A 24,949-nucleotide genomic window follows, 5' to 3' on the forward strand; every position below is an offset into this window, starting at 1 on the left:
TGTCACCAGACTTATGCGGACACTCCCAGGTCTTTCGCAGTTCGGTTAATGCCTTACCGAGCATGCATACTATTAGCCATATAGTGTATTTTATTGAAAGATTTGATTTTAATCAAATTGTCAGGACGGGAAGAATACAAACTCATTCAAAAGTAGGAGACTTAAATGCTTAAAGTATGCACCAATCACAAATCAAACGCACAACGTGAACAACGAGGCTCCATTGGGAAATCTGGAAACGCAAAGCAACAGGTTGCCGCTCTCGAGTGGTGCGTGCGTGGAGCGTTTGTTGTCGCGTGAGGGCGGAGGTCATCACACCCCTGGAACGAGAGAGCAGAGGAGCGTACACTGCCTGCTCTCCGGATGCACCGTGTCACCAGTGGAGAAGAACTGCAGCACGAAGGGAGACGACACATGTGCGTGTGTTGAGCACTGCCCCTGGAGTGGCGTTGGAGTTGCTCTCCAAAGTGGCCCCTCGGTGCCAGTAAACCTGGAGAACGTCTCCTTAATGTCCAGCCAGAGAGCTCCCACCCCAGTAAAATAAAAATAAAAAAGAATGAACAAAGGCACGGAGGATGGAAGCATCTGCAGACAGCCAGCAGAAACTTGGTGGAGGAAGACAACAACAACAACAACAACAACAAGAAAGAGTGCTTTGACATTTGTCACATATTGGAGCTTTAAGCAGAGACGTGCTCGTTGTTGTTTGTGTTCATTATTGGGGGGGAGGGTGTTTAAGGAGGCTGGGGTCTGGGAATCACTTGGTCACACAAAGATGAAAATGGCTGCTTTAAAGGCTGCTTTGAGGATTAGTGTTCTAAAACTTTAAACAGTTATTTTTGCCAGTGCAGCATTAATAACATAAACCACACCATAACTCCTCCCATATGGCAGCGCTTGCACAGAAACCTCGTAAATCCTGCAGTAAAAAAAGACGAACCCTGGCGACCTTCTGTCTGCCACGTCCGGCCACTTGAGGTCTAAGGGAAGAGGAGGTCGCACGATGAAGAAGGGGAAAGTTAGCGTCAAGTTGCGTCACATCGCCGAGCGACCCTCGACCGAGGCGCCCGATCAGCAACAGGCGGCAGCGGGCGTGAGGGGCGCGGGAGGCGGGAGGCTTACCAGATGAAGTCGGTGCAGTGGCTGCAGAAAGTCGGCTGCTTGAAGAACCGGGCTGTGAATTTGTGGTTCTTCACTTCGTGGACGTTTTTTTGCCTCAAAGCACCTTTTCGGGCGAACCTGTTGGCCACGTCCGCGGTGGACGAATCGTTTGAGTTGACATCAGCCATGTCCTCCCTCGCGAACAGAGCGACGCTGCGGCTTCGGTCCAGCTGTGTGGAAGTGTGTTGCTGTTGCTGTTGTTGTTGTTGCTGTTGTTGTTGTTGTTATTGTTTGTCCAGTCCGTTTAGAGGCGCTGCCTTCGGTGTCGAGCCAGCAGAGTGCGGGGCGTCGCTCTTCACCGGAGACACTGTACTTACTGTGTGAGGGCTTTCCCTGCTTGCAGCCTCCGCTGACAGCTCAGCACGCTGTCACCGCGGACACGCGCCGCATCCGGTACGGACCTTCAGAATAAAAGGATTCTCTTGATTTTATTTTATTTTTTTTATCAATTTTCTACAAAAACCCTGCTAAACGGTTATTTTCTAGCTGGTATATTCCGAGTATGACTGCAGTTGGTTGAAAAGTAACAGCCAAGTTGCCAGAAGCTATGATATTGGTACATAATATTTAGAATCCAGAGGCTTAATTCAGCTGTTGACACACATATTTGATCAATACAAAAACATGTTAGTCTTAATCAACATTACGTTCTTGCCTTTTTGTTCAGGAATTTGTCTAAACCAGGAATCAAGCAAAATAAAAAAGCAATAAACAATGAATGCTAAATTGTTTAGATATAAATATTTGAGTGTGCATATTAGGCAACGTGACACAACGGTACCACAAAGCACAGAGCATTAAGTTAAAACAACACATCTGAAAAGCATAACCTTTTGATTAGGTATCACAGGGCTTTGGGTTGCATTTATATCAGCCACCAGATAAGCTGCTAATCCAGTGTATAAAATGTAGAAAACAGCTCTTAGTGTGCTCAACGAAGCTCTCTATCTTTGCTGCCTTTAATCTCACAAAGGGCGGCGTGATGAATTTGCAGTTAAACAATACATGAAAGCTCCGGCCACCAACCTGAAACAGAAAGAACACACAAAATTTAGATTGTTTTCACATGTCCAGCTCCTTGTGGAATTGAACTGGCAACATGTAAAAAAAAGAGGAATCTGGCCATTGCCGTATCATTTCTATAAAATCTCTCTTGAAATGGAAATTGATTGATTCTTGCCCAAATTAGCAGATTTCTTATGCATATAATCCTAGTTCCAAGGCCGTGGAGCAATACCTTTTTAAACACTCGATCCAAACACCACAGAGAGCAGATTTCTCTCTTTAAAACCTACTGCTAGCCATTTTATTTCTGAGACTGACTTCCTTCACGTCTTCCGAGTAGGCCAATTTCTTTGTGTAACTTGACGCTACTCCTTGCCGCTTCCTCCTTTTCAAGCCGGTTGATGTCATGCAACACAGCGGGGCCGCTGTGGGAAGGGGCCCCTCGGCTCCCTTTAGGAATTTTGGATGGGGAGCGTCCTCATGTGGAGACACGGCGTATTGCATAAGTATAACCGCTCTAGAGAAACTAGTATTATCGAGCTCACAGTTCGTTATTGTTATGCCACAGACATACATAGATCCAATACGTGTTTTTTGTTTTGTTTATGTCTTTCAGAATATTACGCCTGGATGTGTGTGTGTGTGAGGGCTCTCTCATGATTCAATTCATTTCATTTTGTACAGCCCCAAATAGCAAATTACATATTTGCCTCTGAGGGCTTTGCAGTCTGTACATAGAACATCGTCTGTCCCAAAACCTTCACATCGGCACAGGGAAAACTCCACAAAAAAAAATGAAAAGTGCAGGAACCACCACCATCAGACACAACCACCGTGGGAAAGCACTAAGACTTCAGGAAAGAAGCAAAGCGAGTCACGTTGCTTTATGATGACAGTAATAGTAACGTGATTAATCTTCATAATAATGGTGTTAGAAGCGGCAGGTGTGTGCAGGGCCGAGCAGGAGAGAGAGAGAGAGAGAGAGAGATCAGTGAGTCCTAAGAAATCTAGGCCTATAGCAGCTTATCTAAGCGCTGGCCCAGGCTACCCTGATCCAGCCCTAACTGTTAGCGGTACCAAAGAGAAAAGTTTTAAGCTCCATCTTCAATGAGCTGACCGTGTCTGCCCCCTGGACTGAAAGTGAAAGTTGGTTCCACAAACAAAGGAGCTGGCTCCCGTCCTACCTTTAAAGACTCTAGGATCATTAAGTAAGGCAGCATTTATGGAGCGCAGCCTTAGAAACCTCTTCCTATTTAATATCACTGCTTTACAGTGTGAAAATGTCCGCTAATGGTGTTTTCCACCATAGACCTAGTGTCCAAGAGATGTTTACATCTAAGGCCAAAATCTTATCCTGCATTTGACATGTTCACAAACAATGCTGTGTAGAAAACCAAAGGGTTTCAGTTTCCCATTTAATCTCACAGTGGTTGCCTCTAATTATATGCTTTTTTTGTGTGCAGATTCTATGCTCACACTGCTTAAGGGGGTTGGTGTTTGGGCTGGAATGCAACTCTCGACCACTTAAGAGGAATTTCTCCCAGTTTGCCAGCTCGAGCTTGAGCCTTGCTTGCTATCTCTAACATGTTACCAATCCCTGTGGTTCACTGACCAGCAGAGCAGCCAACCATCTCAATCCCTCTAAAGCGAAAGACAAATATTTGCAAATTAAGTTCAAGTTCGTTGAAAACATCCACCACTTATGAGAAAAATTAACTAACACTAAACTAAACTCTCAAATCCTCTGACCTACTTCCTAGTACTACTTAGGTATTGCTTCATTTCAGCAGTTATGGATCTGAAGGTCAGTCTTTTTTAAGCGGAATACCTTGCCCTCTTAAACTTCTTAAACTCTTGAATGTTTCTAATTTAAACAAATGCAAAAAAAACCCCATCTTATCCTATCTTATCTAGAATAAGCTTACTACATAGTGTTCACTGAAATCAATCAATGAGTCGTGGTATTTATGAGTGTGTATGTGTGTGTCCAGTGTCTTTCTCCCACATGGGTTAAAATATCCTTCCGCTGGCTTTTAGGACCAGATCAAGGTTATTGACCAGTGCTGGGTAAACATGCTGGAGGTAAGACCTTTGGGCTCAATCGATAGGTGCACACACAGTGCCTCTGATTGGAGAATGGAGCGGGCCATCAGGGGCCGGTGTACTCGGCAGCCCAGCTGGCCCCAGTGAGGAGACCTCACTCCCGACACGATGGCTCTGGCGTTGGCTCTGCTGGTCCTCTGCCAAGCGGCGTTACACACAACAGTGACATCCAAGAGCGGTGAATGAAACGGGACGATCGCTTTTTTTGTCTTTGAGCACAAATCGACTCTTTTCGTCTTGCTGCAAGCGTTTCTGTTGACTTTTAATAACTGTCCTCTGTCAAAAGTGTGCAGAGTTTTGCTAAATGTCGTTTCTGTTTCCAGTATGCGGACGTCCTTTCTTCTCCGATGGCATTGAAGAGTCAACCCTGAAACGTGTGTACGAGGTCGGAGAGGAGCTGACCCCCGTCTGTGAAAGGGGGTATTTGCCCTCGACAGCGACCCCTCGAAGGATGACCTGCACCGCGACAGGAGGGTGGACACCGTCAGACCTGGCATGCTCCCGTGAGTTCACTTTCACTGCACTCTGTGGCAACAATGCAGTGTTTGTCCCCTTGTGTAGAGCGTTGCAGCAGTGCAATGCTAGAACAGCTGTAACTCTCAAACAGTCCCAAGGTGGGAAGGAAAGATGACTTTTCTAGTCGGGCATTGCTGAGAATAAAAGAATCCCAACGCGCATCAGGAGATTCATTTCACTTCATGATGTCGAGCTACATAGATTCCGCCACACAAGACGGGTTTCAAATGCACAAAAAAATCCTTCTTGAAGGATAGTCAATTCTCTTTTCAGTTATTCAGAATATAAAAAACAGAAATATTAGAAAAATACAGGGATATCAGTGTAATAAAGTCTGATTGAATCTGATTATCTCACCTTAAAAAATATACCATTGACTGACTTGATGTGATGTGTTTGTTGCTTTGATGATGTGTTCATTTGCAGTTGTATTAAACTCTCTCTTCTGCAGCCAAGATGTGCCCAATCCCTCGACCTCTGCAGCCATTAGCACAGGGGAGGACAGAAGCTCCATTCAAGAGCGTGCTCAACTACACATGTGATGACGGGTGAGACTGAAGAGGTCCCATTTGCAGTTCATTCAAAGATCACCTCACAGCGTGTTTACAGTAATTACATGTGAGAATGAACTTTGCCAGGTACGTCATGCTGGGAGCCAACGAGAGCAGGTGTCTACATGATGCTACGTGGAGCAATCCACCGCCTCTCTGCAAAGGTACAGGAGGAAAACAAAAGCAGCGCAAATGGTTGCGCACTCTGCGTTGTTCAACAGAGAGCAAACAGAACACACACGGTATTTTCTTTAATCTTTGAAGTGTGCAGAACACAAAACGCCGTGTGTTGCACCCTAAAAAGGCTCAGGGGAGAACAAACACAGCGGAGCTCCAGCGTGATTGGCTTTTCTCCTTACAGCCGTGAACTGTCCTCTGCCCAAGCCACCCAGAGATGGAAGGATCGCCTACGACCGCCCGGTGGCTGGAAGCACCACCACGTATGGGCAAGGCTGGACATACGAGTGTAACCCACGTTTGGCACCGAGTTTCGAGAGGGGATCCTGCAGGGCTGATGGGAGTACAACCGAACCGCCGGCGTGCCGAGGTACGCACAGCGGGAAAGTGCTCTCTAGGCTTAACCATTGTTTTTTTAACCACCGAATAACGCCTTCTCACCTTTCTGGTGGCCTCAGAGGTGAGCTGCAGCGCCCCGACGGGCATACCGAATGGCTTCATCACCTTTGCTGTGATTAGACAACATGGCTACAAGGAGACGGTTAAGTACGCCTGCAATGACCATTATACAATGGATGGAGAGGTTGAGATTCGGTGCCAAAACACAGGAAACTGGTCGGCCAAGCCAGTTTGCAGAGGTGAGTCACCTGGAAATCAGACCTTGAAAACTAACCTTAGGTTTATAAATCTCCAGTCAATAATCCATGCATAGGCTGAAGGTCCCAAGCCCCTTGGTTACTTAAAGTTAAAGCTTTTCCCATCCAGCTCCCTGCGCGGTGGGCATCAAAAGAGGTCGTATCTTCTACAATGACAAGAAGCTCTGGATCGCAGACCTGAAACCCAACAGGGTCCTCCATGGAGAACACGTCGGCTTCTATTGTCTGAACAGGGAGGAGAGGTGTGGCTACCGTGTTGCCAGCACCTGTAACGACGGGACCCTTCCCATCCCGGAGTGCTTTGAGGGTGAGACCTTGACTGCTTCATTGGATTTGAAGGTTCTTGATGTTTCAATGTGACATGTGACGCCCATGATCCCTCCATGCAGCAATGAACTTAATGATCGCCGTCGTACATCTTTCTTTTTCTTGCATTTAGAGCCAGGCAAGGTGGAGTACACCTTGAGAGCCAAATCTCTTCCATCAGAAATCACAGTATGTGCCACCTCCACATCTGCAAGACCTGCATAACTTCAAACAAGATGACCCGAAACCACATGTACACTGAGAGAATATGAACGACTGGACCAATGCTATAGAGACCGACGTCACTGTTTGCCCAGTTATTATTAATAAAATAATTGTCGTGTCTGAGTTCCACCCTCTGAATGATACTGATCATCACCCAGTACTGTGTATATGAAAGAATGAAATATATCATAATGAAATATATCATCTGTGCATAAGTCGACATTATTTCCCTGGAGGTTTGATACAAACTAACATTTTATTAATGTATGAATCTAATTTGAATCTGATAACTGATGAAGTGAAGAGCCTGGCACAAAATGACACAAAGGCTGAAGCCATGAATACATCAAAGTTGTGGGTAATTTTAACTTCTCACCTTTGACAAATAAAGCTTGTGCGCATGCGCGTTTAGAGGCTTCGTACATCTCACCTCAGTAACACAAAGAAATGAAGGGCTCTTAAGCTTTGGTGATGCAAGCTTGCAAAAAGTATACATACACGCTCATCACTTTACTTCAACCGGTTTTTAAATTTGGACGCCCATTTTGGATGCAAATTTTACAAGGACTACATCTGTTTTTGTTTAAAAAATAACAAGCAAAAAAAAGGAAAAGAAGACAAAACAAGGATTCCGGCAAGCCGTTACTTAACGGCGCTCTTATCTGTTTACTTTGAGAGCAGCACAAACAGCAGTGAACGCGGGGACAGAGACTCAGTGTTTGGAGCAGAGACCCCAGAGAAGAACAGAGGAGCGTCTGTACATCTCTTCGTAGGATGGAAGGCCCGCTGGCGTTGATTCTCTTGTTTCCATTCGTATATTTTCCCACCGCTACATCAGACAATGGTATTTGGTTTTTATTTCTTACTTTCTTAAACGTTACGTGGATCAAACCGCACGCATTGGTACTTGCATGGTTTTAGCCTTAGCTGATTTTTAGAAGAAACAGATTGTAAAATCCTTTGCTTAGTAGTAATCTGAACATGTTGAGTTTTGGAGGCATACAAGCCAATTATGTCATTTGATCTGTTGTTGGCAATGGTTTGTTTCAAATGTAAAGGTAGTTTAAACAGTTTTTTGGTTTAAACAGTCATGCTGTCTCTTTAAATGGTTGACGTAAATGTGTTGTAGACTTTTCAGGAAAGTGGACCAAGTAAAGCCCACAAGAGACTTACACTATCTGAATAATCAAACTTCCATGTTGCTCTTGCTTTAATGAATACGTTTTTTGTGAACAGAAAACCACATCGTAATAATATAACAACAAAACTGAGTACAGAATATAACTAAACACACACATTCCTTCTATTTCATGCCCAGCGCATGAGACACACACACATGGCTTTAAAGATCAGCCTGAATGCTTAACTCCTGAGGTGTTGATGCTCATCAGCTTGTTGTGTTTCGGAGCTGAATCACTTTAATCTTTTGCAATGTTCTTCCATCCAGTATAACGAGAGTGTGAATGACCATAATACCCACTTGTTTTTGCAGTGTGTTTCAGGCCTGAGCCGGTTGCCAACATTGAGACAGACGGGCTCCAGAGGTATTTTAACCCCGGTGTGGAGTTAGCGCTGTCCTGTAAACGGGGATACTCTCCCTCGGGCCCTCGGAAGATTGTCTGCCTCGCCACTGGAAAATGGACGAAAATCCATTTAATGTGCTTACGTAGGTATTCGTTATTCTAATGGGAACTTTTGGTCAAATTTTGACTATGACATCTGATTTGGCATAGAAAAAATTCAGTACTCTACTACATTTCTGGGAAAATTTGAACAAGCATTTGAAGCATTTTATATAATGTACTGTAATATTAGTTGTATTTGTGTTTCTATGTTTCCATCATTAACTGAATAGCATTACCCTCCTTTCAGGCAGTGTGTTTGTACTCTTTTCCTTCCTGCAGCCAACAGCTGTCCCCATCCAGACTCTTTGCCTAATGGAGAATTGTACTACGAGGATGTTGTGTTCCAGAGCAACATCAACTATACGTGTAATGAAGGGTAAAACAAAAACATGCAGTGTAATTTCAATGCAAACAGATTTTTCTAATCAAACAAACAGGTCTATTCAGTAGAAAATACAATATTAAAGCGAGTGTAGGCAACCAGCGTCATCCTGCGAGTGAAGTGTGAAGATAAATCAACAAATGATCAAACGCAATAAATCGTTACCAGGTTTGAAAGTTCTGACAACAAAAAGTAGAGTTTTCCTTGCATTTTAAGTGCAAGCATGTTATTATATGTATTCATATAATTATTCTCTACCAATATTGGCAGGTCTACATAGTAAAGAGCTTAGTTCGTCTGCACACTGTGGGGCACAATTCAGATTTATCTCTTTTATGCCCTGAAGCTTACACATCAACTCATGTACTTTTGAGGTTAGAGTTTTGATCATTTGAGCATCAGCACAAACAATAAACAGAGTTACATACACAGCGGGTCCTTTGTAAGAATCCGTCCACCATGTCGCCCAGAACCTGAGCCTGGTTTAGAGTTCAATCATTCCTTTTTACTGCTAGATGGCCCTAAATCCTACACACTGGTTCCTTCAAGACAACCCCCATGTGCTTTCGGTTTTCGTTTGGAGTCCAAGTATGAACTGAGTAAATAATCTGACCGCTCTGCACAGGTACACCTTGACTGGAAACCGCTCTGCAACGTGTCTTTGGAACGGAGAATGGAGCACACCAGTGCCAGACTGCAAGCGTATGTAAATCATAACTTCCTTGCGCGAGGCTAGGAAATTAAATAAGAAAGCATAAAAACAGATTTTTGTGACCTTGCAAGGCCAGTGAAAACACATTTTGACTTAGTATCTCTAAGCTATCCCTCAATATGCCCTGCTTTAAATGCAAACAGATACAATAAATAATTATATATTCCTACATAACAAACACAACGCAAGCATGCGTTATACACATATGAATTGAACATTTTCTGTCTCTTCTTTTGTAGCTGTGACCTGTGGTCTCGCACCGATCCCACAGTTCGGGAAGATCATCTATGACAAGAGGGTCAGAGGGAACACCACTTATTACGGCTTGAAAGGGACGTACAAGTGTCTGCCACCGTATGCACTGTTTGGCAACGCTAGAGCAGAGTGCACTGTCAGCGGCAAATGGACCAAAACACCCGAATGCCGAGGTACTGAGGTTTATCTGAAAATGTGTTTTGAACCAATTGGGGCACTTGAGCAAGCGTGGTGAAGCCAAGAGAAGTTAAGGAAGAAAAAACACACTAATAGTGAAGTTAATAAAGTCCGATGCAATAGCACCACCATCTGGTCTTCACCATCCCCAGGGGAAATGCTTAATACACACTGGGAGGATTAGCAGACAACTGGTAAAAACATGAAACGTACGGTACCAGTTAAAGGTTTGTACACACCTTCTCATACCCCTGTTGCAGTGGTGACCTGCCCTGCACCGGAGAACATTGACATGGGAAAAATGTCGAGCAACGAACGGAGAGACTACGACTACAAGGAAACGGTCAGATATGACTGCGCTGGTGACTATGTTCTCGATGGAAACTTCCAGATTGTTTGTAATCAAGATGGGAATTGGTCTCAAAAGCCATCCTGCAAAGGTAAGGCTGCAACCTTTAATGCCGTTACCGTACAATACAAATTATGGGTATAGCCAGCAAGTTCTTGTGTGATAATGATGAAGCACTGTCGACCTTGCTTGTTGCTGTTTTTGAGAGTTATTTGTATGGAGAAGGGTGGCATAGGTACCCTTCCAGAATTTGGATATATGTTTTTGCCCACTTTTTTGTTTTTTTGTTGCCTTTTTTTGTCTTGTCACTTACAGCTCCTTGCCATGTCGACATAGAGAGAGCAAGGGTATTGTACAAAGAACAAAAAATCTGGATTGAAGACCTAAATCCTAACAGAGTCTTACACAATGAGATTATCTCATTCTACTGTATGGACATGGTCAGGAAATGTGGCCATGCAGTATCAACCCAGTGCATCGATGGAAAACTCAACATCCCTGAATGCTTTGAACGTAAGAAATTTGTCACGACATATCACTCAATAGCCACATTTTGTGTATTTTGTATTTCTTAACATTCTGATTGATACGGATATCTTCCTCTGTTATGGCAAGTATATTCTAAACTGTTCTCTGTGTGTGTGTTTTCTAGAGCCCAGCGACATTGATTATAAGTTTTCATCAAGTTCACTTCCATCAGAAATCAAACAGTGCTGAAGCAGTGCGAGCTCCCATCTCTGATTATTATTAAACTACTTCCATATCTAATGTGTGTTGGTGTGTGGAGGTTATTGTTACGTTGTTAGGTTATTGTTATTTGTGCTGCCTGTTCAGGCTTTAAATAAAAAGCCACAAACAGATTTTAGGACCCCCCACAGTGAGAAAACACTTGTAGCCACAAAAATAATGGCTAATAATAGTTTTTTTATTCTACTAATCTAATCTTCTAATCAGAATGGTTAGACATTCCCCGTTATCTGATTTTCTACCTGCATGTCCATGTATTCCCACAATATCATTGATTAATAGTACACTTACAAACAAAGATACATAGTTTGCTCTTATGATAAAGACATCTAGTAATAGCAATACATCGTCCATGCTCATGTAATTTATAGCTATTGATTAAACCAACAAATGGCATCATATCGTTTTAAAACATCACTGTGGTATAAATCAGAGTTGCTGTCCTCTAGTTTTCGTTTTCCGCCGTGCGCGCTCCCGCGACGTGCGGGTGCCACGGCGTGCATACGCAACTAAAAAGAACGTCGCTGGCCTCTAAAAGAGACGTTCGTGTGTTCTCGCGAGATCCGGCGAGTTGTACTCTCTTCTCGTCCAGCATGGCCGCGCTCTATGCGGGCTACACGTTGCGCGGACTTGCCCCAACTCAAAATCGGTCAAATTCAGGTATTCAGGGCGTCGAAGCGGAGAGAGATAGCGACCATGTCGTTGTCACCGACTCAACCAGATGTGTCACGCTGTACAAGGTAACGTGTAACGCTTGTTTTGAGTGGGCTCCCCTAACCAGCTGATAGACGCGACCCGTTCAACTCGTGTTGGTATGCTCATCGGCAGTACGTCGGAAACTAAAGCAACAGAAAACACACAGTTCTGTAGTAGTTCACTGGATCACTACCGACTCCTTTCGAGTGCACCCGTGTGAGCAGGGGTGTTGCAAACAGCACTGTGGCGTTCTTAAACGGGCGAATGTTGGCTGGCGGGTCGCTGTCCACAAGACGCACACCGCTCGCGCACTGCTTACGTCACTGGGCTCAGAGAGTGTGTGTTTATCCAACGTGCCGCTCCTCGTGTAGAGTCACTGGCGTGTTCAGCTGGTCCTCCTCGTTAATGCAACCGTTCTGTTTCCGTGATTGTGACAGGTTTCCGACCAGAAGCCACTCAGCTGCTGGACGGTGAAACAAGGACACACGCTGACCGGTCCAGCGGTGTACAACTCACGGACCCAGGAATATGTGGCGGTGTCAGACAGAAAGGTAGACTTTGATTCGTTCTTGTTGTGTCGTTTTGTTTGCTTTGAGCAGCGTCTGTACAGGAACACGGCTCACTTACTATGTTGATCGAAATCTGGGTAAAGGAATCAATTCTAAGGCAGTTACTTTATTGTATTAAAAGATCACATGTAATGAAACGTTGCTTTTTCAGTTATCTTATACTACGGGTATTATAATTGTCATTCTTTATCACTTCAAACTTCACTTGTACAAGCTGTACAATATATTAGATTTTATTCAGCTGACAATGTCCATATGATTAGTTATTCACTACAGTGGGTCCTAAATGAAAGGTTTTATCTGACTAATTCATGTGGTCCTTGATTAATTAACCAAATTGTTATTCACCTTGTCATTTGTTTACTCTATGGCTGTCGCTGTCCTGTCATATGTCCTTTGACAAATATCTGCCTGACACGTTCACAAAATAATGTTTTTTTCTAATTTTTTTTATTAAGGTGATCAGAATTTGGAAGGAGGAAGACATCGTCTTGGATAAGGCCTTCAAAGCAACCGTACGTAAACTAGTGTGTACAACGTGTTGTTTGACCACAGCAGAAGTGATGACACCTGATCCAATGTTGGAGGCATGTTGTCATAGAGAGGGGTGACTAGTGATGAATCGTACAATTGCCGGTGATGACTTGTTGGTGGTCGTCTGGATCTGCTCTATTTGGACATGGCGGTTGTTCTACAGTGAGGTCACTGTAATTTCAACCTGATCCACATCGATCCAGTCTGGGTTCTTATTCCCTCTCATGTCTAAAAATTCTCCCTAGGTGTCGTCAGATGTCTGGAGGGTCCACTGTGTGGCCGGAGGGGACCCTGTGGTCCTGTTCCATAGAGGAGCTGTGAGGCTCCTGGACTCCCTACTTTCTGCTCCCCAGCAGCCCATCGAGGAAGTCCTGTCTCAAGAAGAGGCCATTAGGTCCGTATCACATTGCCTTACAGCTCCCTTTGGGTTATGGTCTGGATTCATAGTGATGTTTAAATTTTAATGTATATTGGCAGTTAGTAATAAGTTGTGCGGCAGCCTGTAGTGTGTCAATGATTGTTCCTTTTTGTCTTTAGTTGGAGCACCAACGTGGTGACAGAGTCCCAGCAGTTTGTCCTCTTCACAACCGAACAGGTAAGAATTCTTCACTATTAAGCAACCGTTGCAGTTGTACGACAATACTTCATTGTACACTCCTAATATATATATATTTTTTATACCAATAAGTAATTTGTTGACATGTTCATCAGCTGTCTGTTATTGGTATGTCTAACGGCCTGTTTGCTTGGCTGTCAATCCCCTACCACAGAAAGGAGATCACTTCGTGTACCTGCAAAGACTGAGTCCCAACACCCTACAGAGGTACCATCTGGAGAGGGAGGAGCCCGGTCTTTCCCCGCTCAGCTTCTCTGCCTCCTACAGGGATGCACACATCCGCCTGCTTTATCTCTGTGAGTGAGTTTCCTGTGAAAATAGTTTCAGTGTCAGTGTTTAATTTAGCTGACTTCTTTGCACCGCTCATTGTTTACAGTTGATATGCAAGAATGGAGTCGAGAGGTGATGTGTACGACAGGATTGTTTCACGAGTAGCCAGTTGAAAAGCAAATGTCAAGCCAATAAAGCACTTATTGTCAGACGGTAGCCGGTAGGTTTGCAGTTTACTAACAAACGCTTCCAAAACACAAAGTCTTGTCCTGCTGCATACTGATTCTTCTTATTAATGCAGGGTCTGTTTATTCACTGTACTGTTTTTGTTAATGCTTTCCACTCTGGCTTTACAGTGTTTCACTCAAAAATCGCCATGACTAATAATAATATAATATATATATTTCTTTCCTGCCACATTGTTCTCCTTTTATCCAGACCCCAACGGTCATGTAAACGAGAGCGTGGTCTCTGTGCGGGCCCCGGTGCCTGACGAGGGGGCCCAGGCTCTCCCGCTGCCTCGCAGCCTGCTGCTGGCCCTTCCCGTCGGCGAGGGCCTCCTGGAGGCGGCATCGGCTCAGGCGTTGGATGAAGCGCATGTAGCAGTTGTCGGGGTGCCACACCCCTCGGCTGGATCTGGCAAAGGTAAATGCGTTTTTAATCCCACTGCCTCAAATGAAGACAAATGAAGAGATGCATGAGCATCTAGCTGGTTTGCTTTCTGCTGAAAGTAGGGTGTTTAAGTAAGTCCGTCTGGGATATACTTCAAGGCTTTCAGGAAGTTGTGCTTGTTGTGTTTGCATGCACAATGGTAATGGCTCATGCAGACATTAAATGATAACAACAATTATCACCAGTCTTCCTTTACACCGACTCCAGTATCTGACAAGCGTGTGAAACGAGCAGCTTTCTGTCTTTGACTTTTCAGACTTCCTGTGTATCTGGAATACCAATTTCCAGACCCTTCAGGCAGGAAAAGAGATGGCGGGTAAAATCTACGGCCAGGTAGGTCAAGCTGTCATTATTGCTGCAGGCCAAGGTTCCCTGTCCTCCCAGCTGCTGGGTGCTGATGGAGGACTGTATGACTTTGGTAGAGCCTTGTGTCTGCTCTCCACCGTGAATGGGCTCACTGTCCCCCCTCACAACTTTAAAGCAGTCCACATTCTTAATCTTGACTCGTTGTGCTAGTTCATATTATCACTGTTCACTTGTGTTTGTATCCCCTCTTTTGTCTTTCTTCTAGCTGTGGAGTTTTTGGAACAAGCTATTCATTCCACATGGAAAAACCTTCTCTGTAATTCCATATGATTGCCCTAAATCTTCTCTGGCCTCTGCACTGGGAAAACTGAGGCAGGTCAAGACCGAGGGTGAGCTAAAACAATTATGCACTTCTACAAAAACATTTGATGCCAGACTCGATCATTGAAAATAACTAGATAATACTGCGAAATTGTGTTCTCAGCGACACTAATTGGACTCTCAGATTTGCATGTTCACTCAGTGCACTGTTCTTTTCTCACTGTAACAGAGTCCAAAGCTCCCACTTCGGTACCATCTTGGAATACCCTCCTGCATGAGGAGAAAGTGCATCCCTCGAGAACAGTGGAGACCAGGAAGACGGTTTGTTGACCTCACACTTCCGACTAGCCGACAGCTAGCTAAACTGCTGCTGCATTCGTCCCACATCCCACCCTCTGTAACCCTGAATGTGGCTTTGAGTGTTTCTCGCACTCAAAGCCACTAGCTAGCTAGCTAACTAACCCTGTATGAAACGGATGTAGCCGCTGCATGTATTGTTGTAATAGGAAAATGCATTACTGCAACACTACTGTGCTTCCGTTCTGTAATTTGAATGTATTTGTAGATGTATCTATATGGGTTATCTATAGAGGTCTGTCTTATCGGACTGAAACATGCTCGCACACTAGAACCCGAAGAACACTTTGCACTGTTTTTATCAGCCAGCTATTCACTGATTCTTCTTGGTAATAGTTTAGTAATTATCCTGTCAATGGTATCATCTGTGGTTTTAATCCTCTTTCATACAGAGAACAACCCGTAAAAGCCACTCTGCACAGAGTTTAACAAATGACCAAGTCCTGGAGTTAATCAAGGTGAGAACACAATTCATTCACGCATCTCTGGAAAAACACTGCACCGGTGTCGTTTTATAATCAAAATTCTAAATAAATATGTGTTAATTTACTCATGCAGACCGCCCCAGTAGAAGAGGTCCAGAGAGAGGTGCAGCTCCTCCTGTCACGGACCGACACCCAGGACCTGCAGACCTCTGTCGGGCAGCTGGCGTGCACCCTGGTGTCCCGCAGCCTGAACGATCCAGCCTTCTACACCCCCAGCAGCCTGGCTCAGCTGGTGCACACTCGGTACCTCTGCCACAGGTCAGTAAGCGATGGCAATGCAATTGGGGGCATGGCACTCTTTTAGTGAGACGTGGAATAAAAATTGAATTTTAAAACGATTCAGTCTGAATAGTTTTTTTGAATGCAGGCGTGTGTGGCGGTTTACCTTGATGAGTGTTATTTCTGTTGGCTGGAAAAATCATTGCATTCAACAGTGTGTGTCCTGACCTTGTGCTCCTGGCCCTGGAGAGGAAGGACTACTTCCTTTGTCAGCTCTGCTTGCAGTTCTTCCCTGACATTCCGGAAGTTGTCACCTGTGCTTGCCTTAAAGTCTTCATCAGGTAAAACGATTGTTCCAAAGTGCACAACCTCGTGCTGATCTTCCACAGGGTCCTTTTTATCGACTACTAAAGTGACATGTTTTTAGCCTGACTCTGTGTAATACACAAAATGAACGGTGTTTCAGCATGTCCGAGGTTGATGCAGCGAATGTGAACCTGGAGCCCGACAGTGTCTTCTTCATGGAAGCCCTGATTGCTCAAGAGCACGAGCCGAGCGGCTTGCGGAATGGTTTCAGCCCCGCCGACGAGGGCCGCTCGGACCTCGCCGAAGGTGCCACCACAGCAAAACAAGACAATGAGAAGGCCTCAACAGCAGAACACATGTGTCCAGTGGGATTACACAAAGCGGTTCTACTGTATCCTGCCAGTGCACGCTCACTCAGATCCACTATTTGTACAATGCTGTCTGATTTAGTTTATTTATCATACACCAGCTGTGACTCGGCACCCCCACCCACGTGTTGTTTACCAGGAATAAGTTTCAGGTTACAGTTAAATGTCGTAAACACAGACACTTTGTCCGCAAGGATTTATTTTTTCTGTGTAATGAGATCTTAACTCGAGCTTTATAGAAATGAGGTCCTGCAGACAGCCTACTTTGACTCTTTCCTGCTCCCACACCTAAAAGATCTCTCCTCCCAGGACGTTGTTGTGAGTAAACGGCATCTAACCCATTGCACATTTTCATAACACCATGTGTGGATGCTTTCACAAAACGTATCTATAACGTTCAATGCTCTTTCTCTTTCAATCAGCTTTTCCTCCAGTATCTTCAGTTCCTTTACCTAAAGTTTTCCCAAGACGCTTTCCCACAAACGCAAGGATTGAGATCCCCGAGCCTGACTCAGGTCTGTGTCAATGTCTCACACTTGACATATCAGAACCACTCGTGTCTCCTGTCTCAGCCGGACAGATTAAGGCTGATCAAAGGTGGAATGGTACAATGCAGACACTCCTGTCTGAAATGACTGACTGTGTGATTGTAGGTCATGGATTGGGTGAGCTTGCTGTTGGACGCCCATTTCACAGTGCTGGTGATGACTCCGGAGGCCAAGGCCTTATTGCTTACCCTCCACCGATTTGTAAAGTCTCAGGTAACCAACGATCTTCCTTGTTCTATGCGTTGCAACTGGCTACATGTAACATAAAAAATTACTACAAAATAATGTTTAAAATTTTGGCACAAACATAAATCTGTACTCAAGGATCAACTGATTAGAATTTGGTGGTCAAAGATCAAGGTTACTAGAGGACATGTGTAGGAATTGACAATTCTACACAAATGTGTGTAAAATGATGAGGTGCCACAGGGCTGCGATTCCTGTCCAGTCATATTTTATAAATGCCTGGGATCAGGTGTTGGGTTGAGCATGGCAACAACATACAGAGTACTGCAGTTTTACCAGAAAACATTACTTCTGAAAAGATATCTGGGAAAGACTAAAAAAGACGTCTTGTGTCCTCAGGTGAGATTCGTTTCTGAGCTTGGAAAGATCGAGGGCAGCCTCAAAGAGCTCGATAAGATGGCGTCGAAGAGGGACGTCGGACAATACTCCATTGAAATCATTGAGCTGTTTTAGAACGTGTAACCTTTTTTTAATAAATCTTTGAGCATTTTGTGTCTTTCCAACCTTTGTTGTCCCAAATGGTAATATGTAAAAAGTACTTTTTGGAAATAAATGCTAGTCATCAGACTTAAACATAACTTTTGCTGTTTATGAATTCTTGGTGTAAATTAGAAGTTGCATAAATAAATTGTCTGCTCATTGCCAAACTAGATAGTTGTCATAATCATAGTATGACTCTAGCATTAAACACAATGAATGTCTTTGTGTGGGATGCATTGACATTAGAGGTGATCGCCATGATCTTTGCACGATTTCCCTTACTGGTATTTTATAATGCAAACGTCATATGTCGTACTTTTTATTGGAAAAACACACCTGATTGGGAAAACATGTGATTCTTCTGAGAGTCTTATAAGAAGCTGTAAGAAAGGGAGCAAACTCAAGAAGCCCTACTGAAGCATACTAACGTTTAAGAAAATTAACAGTCATAAGGCTTGCAGTTGCTCTTACAATGCAATGGAACTTTAAAGTGGTACAGTGGTCGCAATTAGTAAAGCTCATTATTATATTATCATTTTCAGAAAAGATTAATGCACGGAAGAAGGTGCTCGATTCCTGAAATACATTAAAGCGACCAAAAATTGCTACGTTGTCGGCAGGATTCGAACCTGCGCGGGGAGACCCCAATGGATTTCTAGTCCATCGCCTTAACCACTCGGCCACGACAACTGATGACTTCCTCCCCGAAATACAGTAATTTTATTTTAACTATTGATCCGTGCATTCTGTGCAGTTGTTGAAGTCGCCTCTATTGGAAAAGGGAAACCAATCTTAATGTTAATTTAGCAAACTTATAAATTCAAACCAGAAGCAGTTGACTCAAGTAAAGTGTGATGCAATTGCAGCTGTATAACTATTTTTATTTTGACCCAAACGTTAATACTGGCTAAATAGTAACACTGTTATGATTATAGCGGAGGTCTGGTCAACAGGAGCTTAGCATCGCTCCAATAAAATTTGAACGTAATTTCCACAACACAACGTCAACTGAACGGGCTCGAGTCAGATTACCGGGTAATTTTTCGAAGTCCTTTTTAAGTAATTTGAAATGCATCTGTCTAAAAAAATGTACCGCCTTTTAGCATATGGATGCCATTCCAAATAACAAGATGTGTCTGCTATTTACGTTGATGATGAATTCAGGTTCATGTTATAAAGCTAAATGTCGGATATACTCTTATCTTCTCCCCTGACTTGGCTGTGACGACGATGCTGACCGACATGGCCGAAAATGAACGATGCTGTTTCACTAAATACACTCGACTTATGGCTCGACCGTGATTAAAACTGCCCGCCAAAAACAGTCAGTGCGAAAAAGTTCAATTGGCTTAAAGCGTTTGCATGGTTAACTAATTCTACGAACTGGCACGGCAATTGCGTCTTGTGGAATAGTGAGTCACGTGACCTGGCTAGTGTCAAGTTAGGAGATAATAAACACACTTTCCGATCGGTCGCAATGAGCACGTTTAAAAAGAACGCGTTCAACGTGTATATTTAGATTGTGCAACGGCTGGATAGAAAACGAATGATGGCTGTAACTTTGTCGCATATTCACGCTTCGCTGTTTGCATCTCGCTACTACGTACTGATGCGTGTCGTTACTCTCGCTGGGATTTTAGTTTGGGGGAAAATGCGCTCTACATCCGGTACAACCACCGATGTCCCCCGTTAGCTTGACGCAGCTCTGGGGCCTGCTGTGTTTTCAACGGAGGGAGAGCTAAGAAGAAAAATGGCGTCTGCAGGCGACCCAGAGCGGGACACCGGCCATTCAGTTTGAGCTTTCCGCCCTTAAATTGAGACCGGGGCTTGGGGAAGACTCGTCGGGAACCGTCTCCGGATCCGTTGGGCTCCTTCTCCCCCGCTTTTCTCTGGAGTGCGTGGCTTACTCGAGCTCCGAGATTGAAGCGGAACAGAAAAGACTCTCTCCCACAATGAGGGGGAGACGAGGAAGGCCGCCCAAACAAGCAGCCGCGATGCGGGAAGGATCACCCGGGCCAGTCCGCGGCTCCAGGGGTAGCAGGAGTAGAGGGATGCGTGGGCGGGGAAGAGGCAGAGGACGCGGCCGGGGAAGGGGTGCGAGTGGCGGCGTTTGTGGCACTGGCTCCGCGGAAGTGGATACAGAAATCTCCGGTCGAGAGAACTTTCATTCGACCCGGGGCCGCAAGAAAGTTGGAGCCTCAACCACCACAGCGGCGGCGGCGGCGGCATCGCGGAGCAGAGGAGCCAGATCGAGAGGCAGGGGGTCGAGAGGCAGCCGCGGCGGTAGAGGCGGAGTGAGGCGGCCTCAGACCAAAGTGGTCTACGACGACAACAGCGACGAGGAGGATGATAATTTAAGCTACAGGTCAGACGATGATGAACTAATGAACGACAACCCTTCGTCCGATCTCGAAGAGGAGGAGGCCTTGGGAAACGAATCGGACTATCTGGAGGAACTACCGGATGATGATGATGCCAGCTACTGTACCGAGAGTAGTTTTCGGAGTCACAGCACGCTCGGTAGCACCCCAGGTACGTTTTTTTGCAGGTGCACGCACTTCGGCACAACCGCTTTGCAACACTTGTAGTGTGCATTTTATTTTATTTTAGCTCAGTAAGGAAACCAAGGCGCATTGTTCAAAATGGAGCTTGCAGTCAGAAACGGGCCTTTGTTTACCGTGTGCTCTGCTTGCCGCTGGTTTGCAGATCGGCTCCACGCTTCAACCGGCTCTCGTGTTTTGGACTTTTTGTCGGATCAGCACATTTTTTGTTGTCAATTAATATTGCAGAATTTACACTTAATTATTTTATTTTTTTATTCGAGCGCGCTATATGTAAAGTGTTTCCGTAGTCGGGGGGAGGGGGAAACAGGATTTAAGGACCGTATTTATCATACGTACAGCTATCATTCATTCAACATTTCTACTTTATTACTGTTATGCACAGAACAGGAAGTGCACTTTATTCTGTCAAACTGATCCGTCATTAGACGTAGTTATACACATTGTTTTCCACTGCTCTCGGATTAACAGTTATCAGTTCTACTTTTTCTACAGATTTGTTCAAAAATGTAAAATGTTACCCGTTGAATACAATAAAGGTAGCATTTGTTGCACAATCATCACACCTTTTTTAATACCACGTCCAACTCGTTTTCTAAGTCCGTTAGATGAGTTTGACAGGCGTTTGTTTACAAGCGAGGCGCTCTTTTTTTCCTCACTAGTGGCACTTAACACCCAACGCGTTACAATATTGCGCGAATAGCCGTTACCATAGTTACCCCACTGTTTATCAGGTTAGCCAACACTTCTGGACAAACGTGTTAATGGAGTGGTACCTGCCAAAATCAATTAACAACAACTTATATGTGATGTAATGCGCGTGAATTCGTTCTACGATGATGAGAAACACAGTGAGAGGTGGATTCCGACTAGTTTGCTTTGTGGATTTTGTTTACATCATATTTATATTGGTTGTTTTGAAACAAAAATTCTCTTTTTGAAAGTGCACATGGATTGTATTTTCTGATTTGTTCACCGTATTAAACTCTGCGCTTTGACCAGGCTTAGATGACATTTATGTGGTTCAGGGATTACTCGCATACCTCTCACTTCCAATGGTATTTATGAAGACATGTGAACATGGCAGCACTGTGCAGTCAATTTCCAGGGGTCTTTTACGTAATACTAGTCGCCTCGACCACAGGTTTGTTAGCTTTTTTTTTTTAACCAAAAGACCCCTTTATATTTGGAATTATATCTTAAATGAATGTATTGGAAAGCTTTTCACGGTGCCCTCTTTGGGAATCGCCGCTCTGGATATTCTGGGGCTTTCCCTGTCATGCCAAAAAACACAAATGTTTATTAAAATACATTTCAGTATGTTGCTGTCCTTGCACAGTTCATACTGTTGCATATAATTGGGACATACCTTCTCATAACATTGCATTGTGAACTTGGAACCGTTTAACTCACTTTTTTACTTACTTATTTATTCAATACATGTAATTGCTGTCAGTGAACTGTCATCCCTCCGTGTTCACGCTCCAAATTGGCCCCTAGCTGTCATCCATCCGTACGTTTGCTCAATCAATTTGATCTGTCAGAGGATTGTGGGTGATAATGGCTAAAGGACCTCTTGTTATTTTGGCGTTCGGTACTAATACTATGTATTAAGACCTACTGTTTCATTTTGTGAGGGTATTAGAACAAGCCCAGAAAGGACATGACATATGCTGTGGGATTTTTTTAAAACAAAATGCACAGCTCACCCTTACAGATACCACTTTTACTTATACCAGACTGCTGTCACAGGGTAATCCCCAGCTGTCACCGGTTGTGACAGTTCTGTCGCCTAATCCCATTTATTGTTTATGTATTTACACTTTAATGCTCAACCTCTACCACATCTAATACAGATATACATTTGTAAATGTATAAACCGCCAGTTACTCATCTCTACTGCTTTCTTTTCAATGAACATGCAGTATGGATGAACTTGACGGTCTCCTTAAGAAAAATAAATGCAGCAACTTCTACAATAACGTTTGTCTTTTAAAATGCCAAAAGGCTTATAAGTTAAGGCAAGTCAAATTTGTTTTATATCACCCAACATCACAAATCAAAATCAATAAAATGTATCTGTACCGCATGTGACATCCTCTGTCCTACAAATCTTGCGTCTCATAAATGACAGCGCTAGACTAGCTCACCAGGGGCATTGTATTCTGCTGATTAGTGCATAGCAAGAGTATAACAATCAATCAAGTTTCCCCCTTTTTGTTACGCCATCCTTTGTCTCACTCCTAACACGCCCACTCCCACGCATCTTGCAGGTAGGAGAAAGAGCCGGGCGTTGCGACCGCAGTCTCCTATCTTTGAGGCAAAGGACATTCCTTCCATGGAGCTTCCCAAGTCATCTGAGGACCTCCAGGTTCCTACCTCACAGCTCCTCAACGTGTCCGCCGTCTACGAGGTCCTCCGCAACTTCGGCTCGGTGCTGCGGCTCTCGCCGTTCCGCTTCGAGGATTTCTGTGCCGCGGTGGCCAGCCAGGAGCAGTGCACGCTGTTGGCAGAGACCCACATCTCCTTGCTCAAAGCTATTCTCAGAGAGGAGGACACTTCGAACACCACGTTCGGCCCCACAGACGTGAAGGACTCTGTGAACTCCACCTTGTATTTTGTGGACGGTATGACCTGGCCGGAGGTGGTGCGGGCGTACTGTGAAAGCGACCCGGAGTACCGGCACATTCTGCCTCTGCAGGAGTGCGAGGATTACCCGTTCGAGCCGCTCGAGAGCAAAATCAAAGTGCTCCAGTTTTTGGTGGACCAGTTCCTGGCGACCAACATCGCCCGCGAGGAGCTGATGTCGGAAGGCGTGGTCGCCTACGACGACCACTGCAGGGTGTGCCACCGCCTCGGCGACCTGCTGTGCTGCGAGACGTGTTCGGCCGTTTACCACCTGGAGTGCGTGAAGCCGCCTCTGCAGGAGGTGCCGGAGGACGAGTGGCAGTGTGAGGTGTGCGTGGCCCACAAGGTCCCCGGCGTGGCCGACTGCATCCCGGAAGCGCAGCGGAGCAAACCGTTCATCCGACAGCTGCCAGTCGGCTTCGATCGACACCAGCGGAAGTACTGGTTCCTTAACCGCCGCATCGTCGTGTAAGTCCGCAAAGGCTTTTGGTTGTGATTCAACAGGTGTCAGTGTGGGGGGGGGGACTTGTATCTTGTTAGAGTCTTGATTGCGGATAATATACCAAATTAAAACAAAGATTCAGGAGAAGTACCAAAAATATGAAATGTGAATTGCCGGGTAGGGTGTGAAAGTATGAAACATGTTTGTTAAGCAACATGTTTGCTCACTTAGATCAAATTGTTCTGTTCCCGCCAAAATAGTAGCTCAACTATAATAAACTTCAAACTTCCGCTGTTTTCCGATTTTCCCAAGATCAGGTGCGAGTAATAACCGTACTGTCATGTGATTCGGGGTCATAGAAAGTGTTCATGAAGGTCACAAACCATCTGCATGATCACGAGAGATATTTCCACTAATCCGTTCTTCACACACCTAATGTAATATATTTATTGTACGACGCTGTAGCGGATACAGTGTAACCATATTGTTTGTGGCTCGGTTTACTTTGCCTCAGCCAATTGTTCTGAGGTGGTTAATATCGGCGTCCCAGGTGAGCACAAGGGAACGGCATCGACCACATAACATCTACTGGGTCTGTTTGTGTTGCGCCATACTTGATAAACTAATTTACCAATATAATAAGACTTGAGTTGCAGTTATACACTGGCTCAAATGTAAAGCACTGGTGCCAGGTAAATTATTAATTAAGTTACCACTGGCAGAAGGGCCGCTACACAAGCCACCGAAGAGCGCTGATCACCTGAACATTAAACCATTTTAGAAGGGAAGGTGGCCCCTGGTTTGTCAGCGCCGCATTTCACTCTGGCTCCTTTTTCTGCTTTCCTAATTGGCCCCCAGCAGGTGCTGTGATACCGATCTCCTCTCTGCCTTCAGAGACTGTGTTTGTGCATTTAAGTAGTGTGTGTGTGTGTGTGTGTAAGTGCTGAGTAGACACTACTGTTACACGGCCTCTACTGTGACCATGCAGCGATAAAGGCTGTCAAATGTTGTGCTAAACAGTAAATCTTAAAAATATATATTTTTGTGCTGTGCCTTGCGTAGGCTGGGTTCCAACCAGTACAGTTCATACAGTACATCTTTTCACAGATAATTGAAATTCTTACTGTTCAAATCATTTACAGGCACTTTTTTATGTTTGTTTATGATCAGTGGAATTGAATTATGACCACATGCAATTTAGCAGTTATCTAAATTTAATGTTATTGTTCCCACATTCTTATTCATCTGTGGGCGCAACATGTTAAATAATTTTGGTGGGACTAAAGTCGCCGACACCTACTTTAGGCACTTGTCTCTGGTTCAGCATCACTTTTAATTTGAAGAGATTTCTCTTGGACCTGTGATACACATTACACAT

The 24,949-nt window shown here is 44.5% G+C and overlaps 5 protein-coding genes and 1 non-coding gene across 10 annotated transcripts in view; 4 read left to right on the top strand and 2 right to left on the bottom strand.

Annotated features, from left to right (window-relative positions):
• The window catches only part of prkcaa (protein kinase C, alpha, a), an 85,976-nt gene extending 84,435 nt beyond the window's left edge, over positions 1 to 1,541 (bottom strand). For both annotated transcript variants that reach the window (XM_037473168.2, XM_037473167.2), the window contains exon 1: positions 1,123 to 1,541. In XM_037473168.2, coding sequence (XP_037329065.1) covers positions 1,123 to 1,289 — 167 coding nt within the window. In that variant the 5' untranslated portion in view covers positions 1,290 to 1,541. The remainder of the gene's footprint in view (positions 1 to 1,122) is intronic.
• A 2,750-nt stretch (positions 1,542 to 4,291) lies between these two features.
• On the top strand, positions 4,292 to 6,823 carry LOC119217556 (beta-2-glycoprotein 1-like). Its single transcript, XM_037471291.2, has 8 exons — positions 4,292 to 4,447; positions 4,593 to 4,772; positions 5,237 to 5,333; positions 5,424 to 5,500; positions 5,698 to 5,883; positions 5,972 to 6,151; positions 6,279 to 6,476; positions 6,609 to 6,823. The coding sequence occupies exons 1-8, from the start codon at positions 4,378 to 4,380 to the stop codon at positions 6,698 to 6,700; spliced, it is 1,080 nt and encodes a 359-aa protein (XP_037327188.2). The 5' UTR covers positions 4,292 to 4,377; the 3' UTR covers positions 6,701 to 6,823.
• A 116-nt stretch (positions 6,824 to 6,939) lies between these two features.
• On the top strand, positions 6,940 to 10,969 carry LOC119217557 (beta-2-glycoprotein 1-like). The gene is made up of 8 exons (XM_037471293.2): positions 6,940 to 7,544; positions 8,193 to 8,366; positions 8,605 to 8,701; positions 9,333 to 9,409; positions 9,659 to 9,847; positions 10,112 to 10,291; positions 10,516 to 10,713; positions 10,853 to 10,969. The coding sequence occupies exons 1-8, from the start codon at positions 7,475 to 7,477 to the stop codon at positions 10,915 to 10,917; spliced, it is 1,050 nt and encodes a 349-aa protein (XP_037327190.2). The 5' UTR covers positions 6,940 to 7,474; the 3' UTR covers positions 10,918 to 10,969.
• Positions 10,970 to 11,495: 526 nt separating this feature from the next.
• On the top strand, positions 11,496 to 18,038 carry nol11 (nucleolar protein 11). Its single transcript, XM_037471287.2, has 18 exons — positions 11,496 to 11,687; positions 12,081 to 12,194; positions 12,671 to 12,727; positions 12,992 to 13,140; positions 13,284 to 13,341; positions 13,517 to 13,658; positions 14,071 to 14,277; positions 14,561 to 14,637; positions 14,876 to 14,999; positions 15,161 to 15,252; positions 15,681 to 15,746; positions 15,847 to 16,031; positions 16,208 to 16,333; positions 16,459 to 16,689; positions 16,906 to 16,984; positions 17,089 to 17,181; positions 17,320 to 17,427; positions 17,800 to 18,038. The coding sequence occupies exons 1-18, from the start codon at positions 11,541 to 11,543 to the stop codon at positions 17,911 to 17,913; spliced, it is 2,169 nt and encodes a 722-aa protein (XP_037327184.2). The 5' UTR covers positions 11,496 to 11,540; the 3' UTR covers positions 17,914 to 18,038.
• A 510-nt stretch (positions 18,039 to 18,548) lies between these two features.
• On the bottom strand, positions 18,549 to 18,630 carry trnas-aga (transfer RNA serine (anticodon AGA)). The gene has a single exon. It is a non-coding gene; the product is annotated as a tRNA-Ser (tRNA).
• Positions 18,631 to 19,676: 1,046 nt separating this feature from the next.
• The window catches only part of LOC119217551 (nucleosome-remodeling factor subunit BPTF-like), a 33,453-nt gene continuing 28,180 nt past the window's right edge, over positions 19,677 to 24,949 (top strand). For all 4 annotated transcript variants that reach the window (XM_037471280.2, XM_037471281.2, XM_037471283.2 and 1 more), the window contains exons 1-2: positions 19,677 to 20,472; positions 22,775 to 23,597. In XM_037471280.2, the coding sequence (XP_037327177.2) occupies positions 19,893 to 20,472; positions 22,775 to 23,597 (1,403 nt within the window). In that variant the 5' untranslated portion in view covers positions 19,677 to 19,892. The remainder of the gene's footprint in view (positions 20,473 to 22,774; positions 23,598 to 24,949) is intronic.

This window comes from Pungitius pungitius, chromosome 9, assembly GCF_949316345.1.
Source record: "Pungitius pungitius chromosome 9, fPunPun2.1, whole genome shotgun sequence".
Taxonomy (NCBI): Eukaryota; Metazoa; Chordata; class Actinopteri; order Perciformes; family Gasterosteidae; genus Pungitius; species Pungitius pungitius.